Source organism: Lagenorhynchus albirostris, chromosome 9 (assembly GCF_949774975.1).
Source record: "Lagenorhynchus albirostris chromosome 9, mLagAlb1.1, whole genome shotgun sequence".
NCBI lineage: Eukaryota > Metazoa > Chordata > Mammalia > Artiodactyla > Delphinidae > Lagenorhynchus > Lagenorhynchus albirostris.
Window position 1 is genome coordinate 37653266 of NC_083103.1, and position 13702 is coordinate 37666967.

The 13702-nt window shown below is 46.2% G+C and overlaps 1 protein-coding gene across 1 annotated transcript; it reads left to right on the forward strand.

Moving 5' to 3' along the window:
* Nucleotides 1–10601: 10601 nt before the first annotated feature.
* LOC132525229 (serum amyloid A-2 protein-like) lies at nt 10602–13289 on the forward strand. Its single transcript, XM_060157765.1, has 3 exons — nt 10602–10692; nt 12598–12736; nt 13127–13289. Exons 1-3 carry the CDS (start codon nt 10605–10607, stop codon nt 13287–13289), a joined length of 390 nt encoding a protein of 129 aa, XP_060013748.1. The 5' UTR covers nt 10602–10604.
* The last annotated feature ends 413 nt before the right edge of the window (nt 13290–13702 follow it).

The following is a 13702-nucleotide window of genomic DNA, read 5'->3' on the forward strand; positions in this document are numbered from 1 at the left end:
GTTATGAAGTTTTATGAGGATTGAGTTAATTTATGAAAAACCCTTTGCAGAGTATCTAAAAAATGGTCAAATAAATAAATGAATAAATAAAAGCACATTAATAAATCCATTATGTTAACATAAATAATATATTTTAATGAAAATAATCTTTTTCCAAAACAAAAAGATTAATAACAAAAATAGTAGCTTTACATTTTTGAAAAATTTTAAATATCTAGCTTAATAGAAGATAGCTGGATTCACATGTCTGATCCTACACTCAGTCTGTCACAATACATTATTTGGGTTGAAGTATACAAAAAAATTCAACATCACACAGATATAACATATAGGTAGAAAACAGGAGAGCATTTTAATAGCATTTTATGATAATTCAGGCAATTCTTTGATACGATACCAAAACTTGACAAGTGGTAGTTTCTTAAAGGTCAGTTGCAATGTAGAAATCTCAAACCATATCAATGAACATTTCATACCCAGTACACTCATGAAAAAAATGAGAATGAAAAAGGAAAAGAATATCTTAGTGCTACTGTGAAAATAGTTTTGATCCCACAGACTCCCCTGAAAGGGTCTTAAGAGACCCTCAGGTTTCCCTAGAACACACTGTGAGAACTGCTGCTATAGATTATTGGTATTTAACCTTTATCAAGTCAAAAAGTCTCTCATTATTTTATAATACCTCTCTTTTTTGTTGTCATGATAGGTGCTGACCCATATGAAACGCGTGGCTGAGAGGCTGAGAGGGCTTTCTCTGCCCTGGAGCGGAGAGCTCAGCACAGGTACACAGAGTGGTGGAAAGTGCTCGGGGCACCCACGACATTCATTGGGGTGGCCTGTCAGTTTTGAAGCTCAAGGGCTTTACACGTGAGTTCAAAGGATTTAATTTCTGACACATCGGCTGTCTGGTCCAGAAGGGACCATCCTGAGGAAACGACCAGGAAAGCAAGGTCCAGGCTGGAGGAGTATCCTCTAACCACACACCTGCCAGCAGCCTGGGGGCCTGCTTCCTGGAGCTCCACACCCTCTTCTCCACAGCCCAGGTGGCCCAGGCCTCAGCCCCTCCACCCCTGACAGTGGCCACCAGGCAGAACAGGCCTTGCTGTTTTCTCAGGGTTGCACAATGCGGAATACGACCTGTGGATGAGGACAGCCACTGGTCTCCAGTAAGTTACCCTTTGCAGTTTTGTAGGAGAAATGACCTGCAGGGACTCTCTCCCAGGCACCAGTCCAGCTTTCCTTCTCACCCCATGACCCCAGCAGGGATGGCTCAGTATAATCACAGCCACGTGTCCCTAGCAGGTCTGCTCCACCGGGTTTTATGTGAAACATTACCTTGTTTCACACGGGTTTAGTTGCTCCACAGCATGTGGGATCTTCCCGGACCAGGGCTCAAACCCGTGTCTCCTGCACTGGCAGGCGGATTACTGACCACTGCGCCACCAGGGAAGTCCCAACACCAATTCTTAACAGTTAAAAAAATACAATACAAAATAGTACCAAAAACATTAACTATCTAGGGAAATCTTTAAAAATACACAAATATTTACAGAGAAAATTTAAGTTTGTTAAAGGAAAAAAAGTGGGGAATGTATGTCATGTTCATGGAGAGGATGTTTTGACTTAGTAAAGGTGTCAGTTCTCCTTGGAGTAATTTATAAATTCAGTGCAATGCTAATCAAAATTCCCCGTGGAATTCTTTTAGGGACACACCAGATTTGTTTTCTATAGATGAATAAAAGTCCATGAATAAGTAAATTTAAAAAAATAAGGACCAAGAGGAGACATGCACTGGTCTCTAAGATGCGTGATCTTGGGATTTACCCCAAGAGGGGAGACAACTGTGACTGCTGTCTCTGTCTTTGGGCCAGAGGGCATCCCCAGGGACCAAGAGAACTGAGAGATGTTTGCAGCACCAGTTATGTCCAGAATAGGCACCAGAGAAGTAGAGCCACACAGCTTTGAAGATCGTCCTTAACCCAGATGTGGATGAAACAATTTCACATCAAGCAATGGGTACCCATGGAGAAGTGTGTGTACCATCCTCCGTCTCACCATCCTACAGGCAATGTTAAAATGGTGTTGGACTGCACCCGGGAACGGTTCATGAGAGATGTGGCAGAGATGGTGAGGACCCAATGGGCGCCCGATCTCATCCTCCCTGCACAGGCACAAGTAGTGCAGCCAGTGCTCTGTGGCATCAAGGTGACCGGATTGTTCCTTGAGGTGTGGTGCAGACCGGGGAAAGAAGAGTGTGAACAGTGGATGGAACACACTGGGGATGTAGGAATGGAAGCTTCCGTGGGATGGATGCAGGCAGGTGGCGGAGGACAGAGAGAGTGCACTTTTTGGGTTGTGATTGTGGAGTGGCAGGCTGGGGACAAAAATGTGTAAAAGCCGAGAAAAGGAGGCACTTGCACTCTGACTGACAAGAACTCTAGAACATAGTTGAACCTGCCGTTGAGGAGTTCACTAGGTCCTTGACCATTCTGCAGAGGAGGAAGAGTGGACCGCTGGGTGTGGATTGAGACCGGAGACATTTAGGTAGAAGAGTAGAGATTACAGGGATTTACAACAAGATAAAGCAAGCCAGGCAAGGATCCAACATCCACTGACAAGAGCTTCATACAGCCTGGCTCATCTGACAGCAGCGAGATGCCCGAGCCACTCCAAGGATGCCTCAGAAGTTGTGTTAAACATGTTTTTCCATTCTGTATCTGTGTTTTTGATGCTTTCACATCCTGGGGCCTCCCTGCCCCTGGAGGGACTGCTTCTCCCAGAGGTAGCCAATTCTTACAGATTAGTAAACTAACCTGTGATAGTAAAGTAACCTGTGAGTGAGCCTTTCAAATACAAACCAACCAATCCAGAGCTCACACTTCAACCACCTCCTTCATTGCGCCCTCACGCTCTGGGCCACTATCCACCTGCCCTGATCACAGCAGAGCCAGGTACCAGACAACTAGGAACCAGCCCCTATGCCGAGCGAGAGCTGAAAGTGTTCACATGAGCCAGTCCTTAACCCGCTCACTGTGCCTCACTGGTCCTCCCACAGAAACCACAATAAAGGCGTTTGTCACGTTTTCTGCCCCTCTCTCTGTCCCCTGGCCCACCCTGGGTGCTTCCTCGTGTGGCCACCCCTTGGTGTGATGTGCCCCCTTCTTTGGGGATCTGTGAGTAACAAACTTCTTTTTCATGGCAGTTGTCTCCCGATCTGTTGGCCTTACCATCACAGTTGTCTCCCCCCTTGGGGTAAATCCCAAGATCACGCATCTTAGAGACCAGCGTATGTCTCCCCTAGGCCCTTATTTTTTTTAACTTACTTATTCATGGACCTTTATTCATCCATAAAACATAAATCTGTTGTGTCCCTAAAAGAATTCCACGGGGAATTTTTGATTAGCATTGCACTGAATTTATAAATTAATCCAAGGAGAACTGATATCTTTACTAAGTCAAAACATCCTCTCCATCAACATGACATACATCCCCCACTTTTTATCCTTTAACAAACTTAAATTTTCTCTGTAAATATTTGTGTATTTTTAAAGTTTTCCCTAGATAGTTAATGTTTTTGGTACTATTTTGTATTGTATTTTTTTAACTGTTAAGAATTGGTGTTGGGACTTCCCTGGTGGCGCAGTAGTCAGTAATCCGCCTGCCAATGCAGGAGACACGGGTTTGAGCCCTGGTCCGGGAAGATCCCACATGCTGTGGAGCAACTAAGCCCATGTGCCACAACTACTGAGCCTGTGCTCTAGAGCCCGCGAGCTACAATTACTGAGCCCGCGAGCCACAGCTACTGAAGCCTGCACACCTAGAGCCTGTGCTCTGCAACAAGAGAAGCCACCGCAGTGAGAAGCCTATTCCCCGCATTGAAGAGTAGCCTCAGCTCGCTGCAACTAGAGAAAGCCCGCGGGCAGCAACAAAGACCCAACGCAGCCAAAAAAACAACACAAAAAGAATTGGTGTAGAGACACACAATTGAATTTTTATGTGAAACATGGCAATCTCACTGAATTCTCTTAATGGCTTCATTAGTGTACCATTTGATTCTGATGGGTTTTCTACGTAAAAGCTTGCATCATTTAGAAATAATGATAGTTTCATTTCTTCTCTTCCATTTCTTATCGTCCTCATGTTTCTTGTCTTAGCAACGGGCAGGTCCTCCAGGAGAATGTGAAACTGAGGTGATCAGAAGAGGACATCCATGTCTCCTTCTTGGCCTTCTTGAGAATGCACCTAAAGTGTCTTCTTTACACATAAGATTTGCTGTAGAGCAATGATTCTCAAGCTTTTGTGTCTCAGGGTCCCATTATACTCTGAAAAATTATTGAGGACCTCAAAGAAATTTAATTTATCCTGACTCTATCAGGATTTAACACACTGGAAAGAAAAAATGTTTGAGCATTTAAAAACACAATAATATATTGTGCTGTTATGAAGTTTTATGAGGATTGAGTTAATTTATGAAAAACCCTTTGCAGAGTATCTAAAAAATGGTCAAATAAATAAATGAATAAATAAAAGCACATTAATAAATCCATTATGTTAACATAAATAATATATTTTAATGAAAATAATCTTTTTCCAAAACAAAAAGATTAATAACAAAAATAGTAGCTTTACATTTTTGAAAAATTTTAAATATCTAGCTTAATAGAAGATAGCTGGATTCACATGTCTGATCCTACACTCAGTCTGTCACAATACATTATTTGGGTTGAAGTATACAAAAAAATTCAACATCACACAGATATAACATATAGGTAGAAAACAGGAGAGCATTTTAATAGCATTTTATGATAATTCAGGCAATTCTTTGATACGATACCAAAACTTGACAAGTGGTAGTTTCTTAAAGGTCAGTTGCAATGTAGAAATCTCAAACCATATCAATGAACATTTCATACCCAGTACACTCATGAAAAAAATGAGAATGAAAAAGGAAAAGAATATCTTAGTGCTACTGTGAAAATAGTTTTGATCCCACAGACTCCCCTGAAAGGGTCTTAAGAGACCCTCAGGTTTCCCTAGAACACACTGTGAGAACTGCTGCTATAGATTATTGGTATTTAACCTTTATCAAGTCAAAAAGTCTCTCATTATTTTATAATACCTCTCTTTTTTGTTGTCATGATAGGTGCTGACCCATATGAAACGCGTGGCTGAGAGGCTGAGAGGGCTTTCTCTGCCCTGGAGCGGAGAGCTCAGCACAGGTACACAGAGTGGTGGAAAGTGCTCGGGGCACCCACGACATTCATTGGGGTGGCCTGTCAGTTTTGAAGCTCAAGGGCTTTACACGTGAGTTCAAAGGATTTAATTTCTGACACATCGGCTGTCTGGTCCAGAAGGGACCATCCTGAGGAAACGACCAGGAAAGCAAGGTCCAGGCTGGAGGAGTATCCTCTAACCACACACCTGCCAGCAGCCTGGGGGCCTGCTTCCTGGAGCTCCACACCCTCTTCTCCACAGCCCAGGTGGCCCAGGCCTCAGCCCCTCCACCCCTGACAGTGGCCACCAGGCAGAACAGGCCTTGCTGTTTTCTCAGGGTTGCACAATGCGGAATACGACCTGTGGATGAGGACAGCCACTGGTCTCCAGTAAGTTACCCTTTGCAGTTTTGTAGGAGAAATGACCTGCAGGGACTCTCTCCCAGGCACCAGTCCAGCTTTCCTTCTCACCCCATGACCCCAGCAGGGATGGCTCAGTATAATCACAGCCACGTGTCCCTAGCAGGTCTGCTCCACCGGGTTTTATGTGAAACATTACCTTGTTTCACACGGGTTTAGTTGCTCCACAGCATGTGGGATCTTCCCGGACCAGGGCTCAAACCCGTGTCTCCTGCACTGGCAGGCGGATTACTGACCACTGCGCCACCAGGGAAGTCCCAACACCAATTCTTAACAGTTAAAAAAATACAATACAAAATAGTACCAAAAACATTAACTATCTAGGGAAATCTTTAAAAATACACAAATATTTACAGAGAAAATTTAAGTTTGTTAAAGGAAAAAAAGTGGGGAATGTATGTCATGTTCATGGAGAGGATGTTTTGACTTAGTAAAGGTGTCAGTTCTCCTTGGAGTAATTTATAAATTCAGTGCAATGCTAATCAAAATTCCCCGTGGAATTCTTTTAGGGACACACCAGATTTGTTTTCTATAGATGAATAAAAGTCCATGAATAAGTAAATTTAAAAAAATAAGGACCAAGAGGAGACATGCACTGGTCTCTAAGATGCGTGATCTTGGGATTTACCCCAAGAGGGGAGACAACTGTGACTGCTGTCTCTGTCTTTGGGCCAGAGGGCATCCCCAGGGACCAAGAGAACTGAGAGATGTTTGCAGCACCAGTTATGTCCAGAATAGGCACCAGAGAAGTAGAGCCACACAGCTTTGAAGATCGTCCTTAACCCAGATGTGGATGAAACAATTTCACATCAAGCAATGGGTACCCATGGAGAAGTGTGTGTACCATCCTCCGTCTCACCATCCTACAGGCAATGTTAAAATGGTGTTGGACTGCACCCGGGAACGGTTCATGAGAGATGTGGCAGAGATGGTGAGGACCCAATGGGCGCCCGATCTCATCCTCCCTGCACAGGCACAAGTAGTGCAGCCAGTGCTCTGTGGCATCAAGGTGACCGGATTGTTCCTTGAGGTGTGGTGCAGACCGGGGAAAGAAGAGTGTGAACAGTGGATGGAACACACTGGGGATGTAGGAATGGAAGCTTCCGTGGGATGGATGCAGGCAGGTGGCGGAGGACAGAGAGAGTGCACTTTTTGGGTTGTGATTGTGGAGTGGCAGGCTGGGGACAAAAATGTGTAAAAGCCGAGAAAAGGAGGCACTTGCACTCTGACTGACAAGAACTCTAGAACATAGTTGAACCTGCCGTTGAGGAGTTCACTAGGTCCTTGACCATTCTGCAGAGGAGGAAGAGTGGACCGCTGGGTGTGGATTGAGACCGGAGACATTTAGGTAGAAGAGTAGAGATTACAGGGATTTACAACAAGATAAAGCAAGCCAGGCAAGGATCCAACATCCACTGACAAGAGCTTCATACAGCCTGGCTCATCTGACAGCAGCGAGATGCCCGAGCCACTCCAAGGATGCCTCAGAAGTTGTGTTAAACATGTTTTTCCATTCTGTATCTGTGTTTTTGATGCTTTCACATCCTGGGGCCTCCCTGCCCCTGGAGGGACTGCTTCTCCCAGAGGTAGCCAATTCTTACAGATTAGTAAACTAACCTGTGATAGTAAAGTAACCTGTGAGTGAGCCTTTCAAATACAAACCAACCAATCCAGAGCTCACACTTCAACCACCTCCTTCATTGCGCCCTCACGCTCTGGGCCACTATCCACCTGCCCTGATCACAGCAGAGCCAGGTACCAGACAACTAGGAACCAGCCCCTATGCCGAGCGAGAGCTGAAAGTGTTCACATGAGCCAGTCCTTAACCCGCTCACTGTGCCTCACTGGTCCTCCCACAGAAACCACAATAAAGGCGTTTGTCACGTTTTCTGCCCCTCTCTCTGTCCCCTGGCCCACCCTGGGTGCTTCCTCGTGTGGCCACCCCTTGGTGTGATGTGCCCCCTTCTTTGGGGATCTGTGAGTAACAAACTTCTTTTTCATGGCAGTTGTCTCCCGATCTGTTGGCCTTACCATCACAGTTGTCTCCCCCCTTGGGGTAAATCCCAAGATCACGCATCTTAGAGACCAGCGTATGTCTCCCCTAGGCCCTTATTTTTTTTAACTTACTTATTCATGGACCTTTATTCATCCATAAAACATAAATCTGTTGTGTCCCTAAAAGAATTCCACGGGGAATTTTTGATTAGCATTGCACTGAATTTATAAATTAATCCAAGGAGAACTGATATCTTTACTAAGTCAAAACATCCTCTCCATCAACATGACATACATCCCCCACTTTTTATCCTTTAACAAACTTAAATTTTCTCTGTAAATATTTGTGTATTTTTAAAGTTTTCCCTAGATAGTTAATGTTTTTGGTACTATTTTGTATTGTATTTTTTTAACTGTTAAGAATTGGTGTTGGGACTTCCCTGGTGGCGCAGTAGTCAGTAATCCGCCTGCCAATGCAGGAGACACGGGTTTGAGCCCTGGTCCGGGAAGATCCCACATGCTGTGGAGCAACTAAGCCCATGTGCCACAACTACTGAGCCTGTGCTCTAGAGCCCGCGAGCTACAATTACTGAGCCCGCGAGCCACAGCTACTGAAGCCTGCACACCTAGAGCCTGTGCTCTGCAACAAGAGAAGCCACCGCAGTGAGAAGCCTATTCCCCGCATTGAAGAGTAGCCTCAGCTCGCTGCAACTAGAGAAAGCCCGCGGGCAGCAACAAAGACCCAACGCAGCCAAAAAAACAACACAAAAAGAATTGGTGTAGAGACACACAATTGAATTTTTATGTGAAACATGGCAATCTCACTGAATTCTCTTAATGGCTTCATTAGTGTACCATTTGATTCTGATGGGTTTTCTACGTAAAAGCTTGCATCATTTAGAAATAATGATAGTTTCATTTCTTCTCTTCCATTTCTTATCGTCCTCATGTTTCTTGTCTTAGCAACGGGCAGGTCCTCCAGGAGAATGTGAAACTGAGGTGATCAGAAGAGGACATCCATGTCTCCTTCTTGGCCTTCTTGAGAATGCACCTAAAGTGTCTTCTTTACACATAAGATTTGCTGTAGAGCAATGATTCTCAAGCTTTTGTGTCTCAGGGTCCCATTATACTCTGAAAAATTATTGAGGACCTCAAAGAAATTTAATTTATCCTGACTCTATCAGGATTTAACACACTGGAAAGAAAAAATGTTTGAGCATTTAAAAACACAATAATATATTGTGCTGTTATGAAGTTTTATGAGGATTGAGTTAATTTATGAAAAACCCTTTGCAGAGTATCTAAAAAATGGTCAAATAAATAAATGAATAAATAAAAGCACATTAATAAATCCATTATGTTAACATAAATAATATATTTTAATGAAAATAATCTTTTTCCAAAACAAAAAGATTAATAACAAAAATAGTAGCTTTACATTTTTGAAAAATTTTAAATATCTAGCTTAATAGAAGATAGCTGGATTCACATGTCTGATCCTACACTCAGTCTGTCACAATACATTATTTGGGTTGAAGTATACAAAAAAATTCAACATCACACAGATATAACATATAGGTAGAAAACTGGAGAGCATTTTAATAGCATTTTATGATAATTCAGGCAATTCTTTGATACGATACCAAAACTTGACAAGTGGTAGTTTCTTAAAGGTCAGTTGCAATGTAGAAATCTCAAACCATATCAATGAACATTTCATACCCAGTACACTCATGAAAAAAATGAGAATGAAAAAGGAAAAGAATATCTTAGTGCTACTGTGAAAATAGTTTTGATCCCACAGACTCCCCTGAAAGGGTCTTAAGAGACCCTCAGGTTTCCCTAGAACACACTGTGAGAACTGCTGCTATAGATTATTGGTATTTAACCTTTATCAAGTCAAAAAGCCTCTCATTATTTTATAATACCTCTCTTTTTTGTTGTCATAATAGGTGCTGACCCATATGAAATGCATGGCTGAGAGGCTGAGAGGGCTTTCTCTGCCCTGGAGCGGAGAGCTCAGCACAGGTACACAGAGTGGTGGAAAGTGCTCGGGGCACCCACGACATTCGGTGGGGTGGCCTGTCAGTTTTGAAGCTCAAGGGCTTTACACGTGAGTTCAAAGGATTTAATTTCTGACACATCGGCTGTCTGGTCCAGAAGGGACCATCCTGAGGAAACGACCAGGAAAGCAAGGTCCAGGCTGGAGGAGTATCCTCTAACCACACACCTGCCAGCAGCCTGGGGGCCTGCTTCCTGGAGCTCCACACCCTCTTCTCCACAGCCCAGGTGGCCCAGGCCTCAGCCCCTCCACCCCTGACAGTGGCCACCAGGCAGAACAGGCCTTGCTGTTTTCTCAGGGTTGCACAATGCGGAATACGACCTGTGGATGAGGACAGCCACTGGTCTCCAGTAAGTTACCCTTTGCAGTTTTGTAGGAGAAATGACCTGCAGGGACTCTCTCCCAGGCACCAGTCCAGCTTTCCTTCTCACCCCATGACCCCAGCAGGGATGGCTCAGTATAAATGCAGCCACCTGTCCCCAGCAGGTCTGCTCCACCGGGTTCAGGTGAGAAAGTTCTCCAAGGAGTGATTTCTTTGAAAACACTTACTTAAATCTTCTCTTCTGTATTTGTGCTGAATGAGGTCAGAGCTGGCAGCGTGGTACATGGGAAATGCTTTTTGATTAATTACAGGCTGCTTTAGCAAGACACAGCTACGTCCCAGCTGCTCTCTTCTTCCACCATACACACCTTGGTGACCTCTTAGACAGGCTTGGGTTCAGGGTTGGTGGGTTCAGAGCTGAGGGCTAGTGGCTCCGAGTGAGGTCCTACTGCAATATTGCCTAGGTGGACCACTGAGAGTCTAATGAGAACAAGTGGAAAGAACAGCCGGGCTCTCCTCGACATACAAATCCCAAAGTGGGTGTACAAGGCTTGTCCGTGTCTCCCTGACCCTCTCCTTTCATTTCAGCACAATGAAGCTTTTCACAGGCCTCATTCTCTGCTCCTTGGTGCTGGGAGTCCACAGCCGATGGTTTTCCTTCCTTGGTGAGGCTTATGACGGTAAGGCTGGTGGAGGGGGGATGACACCCATGGGCCTCTGGGATTCACCATGAGCGCTCTTAAGGGTTGGAGCTACTGTCTTAGGCGGTGCTGCCCTATGTGGTAGAATGTGCCAGGTGTTTGGGGAGCTTTTTTTCAGACAGATTGAAAACCACAGGATTTATGTCGATCAGTCACTAGAGAAAGAACAGTCATCATTCCCAGCTGAAATGGAAGTTTGAATGGAAGACATAAAATAAGTCTTGAAATGGTACAGCATTTCCCTCAGACCAATTGCATGAAGGAGGATGAAAGCTATCCATCTATTTCCCCTCTCTTCTTTTCTCCCTCCACTCATTTCTCCCTTCCTCCCTCCCTTTCCCTCTTCCTTCCTTCCTTCCTCTCTTCTTCTTCTCTTCCTTCTTACCTTCCATTTCCTAATTGGATAATTCAGGGACCTTCAGCTTAGCTCTTGCTCCTGCTTCCTATACTCAGTGACACTGTCCCTGTTCAGTCTGTTTCCTACCCTTTTATAGCCTTTTAACTGACAAAAAAACCCGTGTGCGACCGGGGTGGGGAACCTAATAACATATCTCAAGCTTCCGGTAGGAACTCGGCCCTTATATGCACTTCAGGGTGACCAACTCTCCTGCTTTGCCCAGGTCTGAGGACTTTTCCAGGACACTTTCAACGGTAACTGGGGCAGTTCCAGGAAAACAGGCGCAGTTCTGGTTAGGCTGGGACAGTTGGTCACCTACTTACCTGCAGAATACCTCCGTGAGGGAGGCATCTCCCCCCATCTGAAGGGGAGAAAACCGAGGCTGAGAGCAGCCGAGTCTGCTGCCCAGGGACTAAGTGCCAGTCAGCAGGTGGCAGGACAGAAGTTTGAACCCAGCTGTGCACGAGGCCACAGCTCTTGCTGGGCAGACTTGTCCCAGTGCCACTCTCTCAAGCTGGGGGCTTATCAATCTCAGCTGCATGTTGGATTCACCTGGGGAGCAGTGAAAACTATTGATGCCTGAGACCCACCCCAGAGAGTGTGAGGTAACTGGCCTGGGCTGTGAGGTAGGTCTCATGGGACTTTCAGTACCTCCCCAGCTGATTGGAAGGTGTAACCAGGCTGAGGCAAAGACCCACTGCTCGAGGGCTTGCTTCCTCAGGCAGCCCACGTCATCAATACCGTCCACTAGAAAGTCCTCAGGATGCCATTCACGTGCCTAACAGGCAGGGGAATCAAGTCACATTGAGCGCATTCGCACAGCAGGAATACATTTCTTAGGCGTCAGGGCAGAGGTGCTGCATGTCTGCCCCTTTCTCAGAATCTGTCCTCCAGGTCACCTCCTCACTCACCCCAATCCCCTGGATCTCATCCTATGCGGCTTCCTTTTATAACAGTGGTTCGGGGCCAAGGGCAATTTTGTGTCCTGGAGATATCTGGCAATGTTTGGAAACATTTTTGGTTGTCACACTTGGGGAATAGGTTGCCCGTTAGTGGGTAAAAGTGAGGGATGCTGTTAAACGTGTTACAATACCCAGGAGAGCCCTGAACAGCAAAGAATTATCTGGCTTAAAATGTCAATAGTATGAAGCTGAGGAATCCTGCCCTATAAAGATAGCTCCCTTCTCCCCTTTAAACATGTCACATGGAGCCCTAAGTGAGATGCAGTCCAGAGACAGCATCATAGGGGCCCGACAACCAGGTCCAACGCAGCTGTGCCCATCCCCCCCATAACGACTCTCATTCGAGTTACCAGGAGCAGGAAACTAGACACAAGAATGCTCTTCTCACTCTATGGCACTCATGGTGCTATAGCCACAGGATGAAACTGAGTCAGTGGAAGATTTTTCATTCCTTGATTCTTCCCTAAGGTGTGTCACAGTTTTCTGTCCACCTGATAATTCTTTCTCTATGTGCTTTCCTCCCAGGGGCTAAAGACATGTGGCGAGCCTACTCTGACATGAGAGAAGCCAATTACAAAAATTCCGACAAGTACTTCCACGCCCGGGGCAACTATGACGCTGCCCAAAGGGGACCTGGGGGCGTCTGGGCTGCTGAAGTGATCAGGTACCAGGGGCCCTGAGGATGCAGGGATGGGTGTGAGAGCCTCGGACAGCCAGGAGGGGCCAAGCCCTGGAGAACTTCCTGTAGGGCTGTGGCCTCTCCTCCTCTTATCCACCCTCACCCTCTGTGTCCTGTGTGGGGTCTGAGTGGCTGAAGAGCAGAGCAAGGCTGGTGGGACAGACGATTCCCAAGCCTCCCCCATGGGTGCTGTTCACCCAGCATAAGGGGACCCGCAGGGTTGAGGTGGGCTGAGCCCGGGCAGCCTCAGGCTTCATTCCCTCTTTCCTAGCTCCTGTCAGAGTCCTCGATTCCTTGGAAAGAGGAGAGATGGGGAGGGTGGGCTGTTGCTCGTCAGCCCTGGAGTAATCCCCTACCTGCCCTCCTCCATTCCAGCGATGCCAGGGAGAATCTTCAGAGAGTCACAGACCTTTTTAAGCATGGAGACAGTGGCCACGGACGGGAGGACTCGGAGGCCGACCAGTTGGCCAATAGAATGGGCCGGAGCGGTGTAGACCCCAATATCTTCCGACCTCCTGGCCTGCCCAGCAAGTACTGAGCTGCCTCTCACTCTGCTCAGGAGACGACGGGGCTGTGAGCCCCCAAGGGCAGGGACGCTGAGCTAGTGAGTTCTCTGTCCACAGAAGCCAGCAGATCTAATAAATGCTTAAGAGATTGAATGTTGAAAACCGTGTATTATTCTTTGATATAAGGACAGCCTGCTTGTTCCCAAGGGGTGATGGCTGGACACCCACGTGAAGGCCGAGTCTGTGCCTGTGTCTTGGGTGTCGGGGCCACAATCTCAGCATCATACAGGGCAGACACCCTGCTCCACCACTTCCCCTAATCAGACCCGCTCCCCTCCAGGCCCCTCTGGTTACAGTGGTGCTCTTTCTAGGCCCTTCTGTATTCAGGCCTCTTCACTCCCTGGCAGTTGGGTCCTGTCAGCTTCTCTGCCCTGGGGTCTAGTGC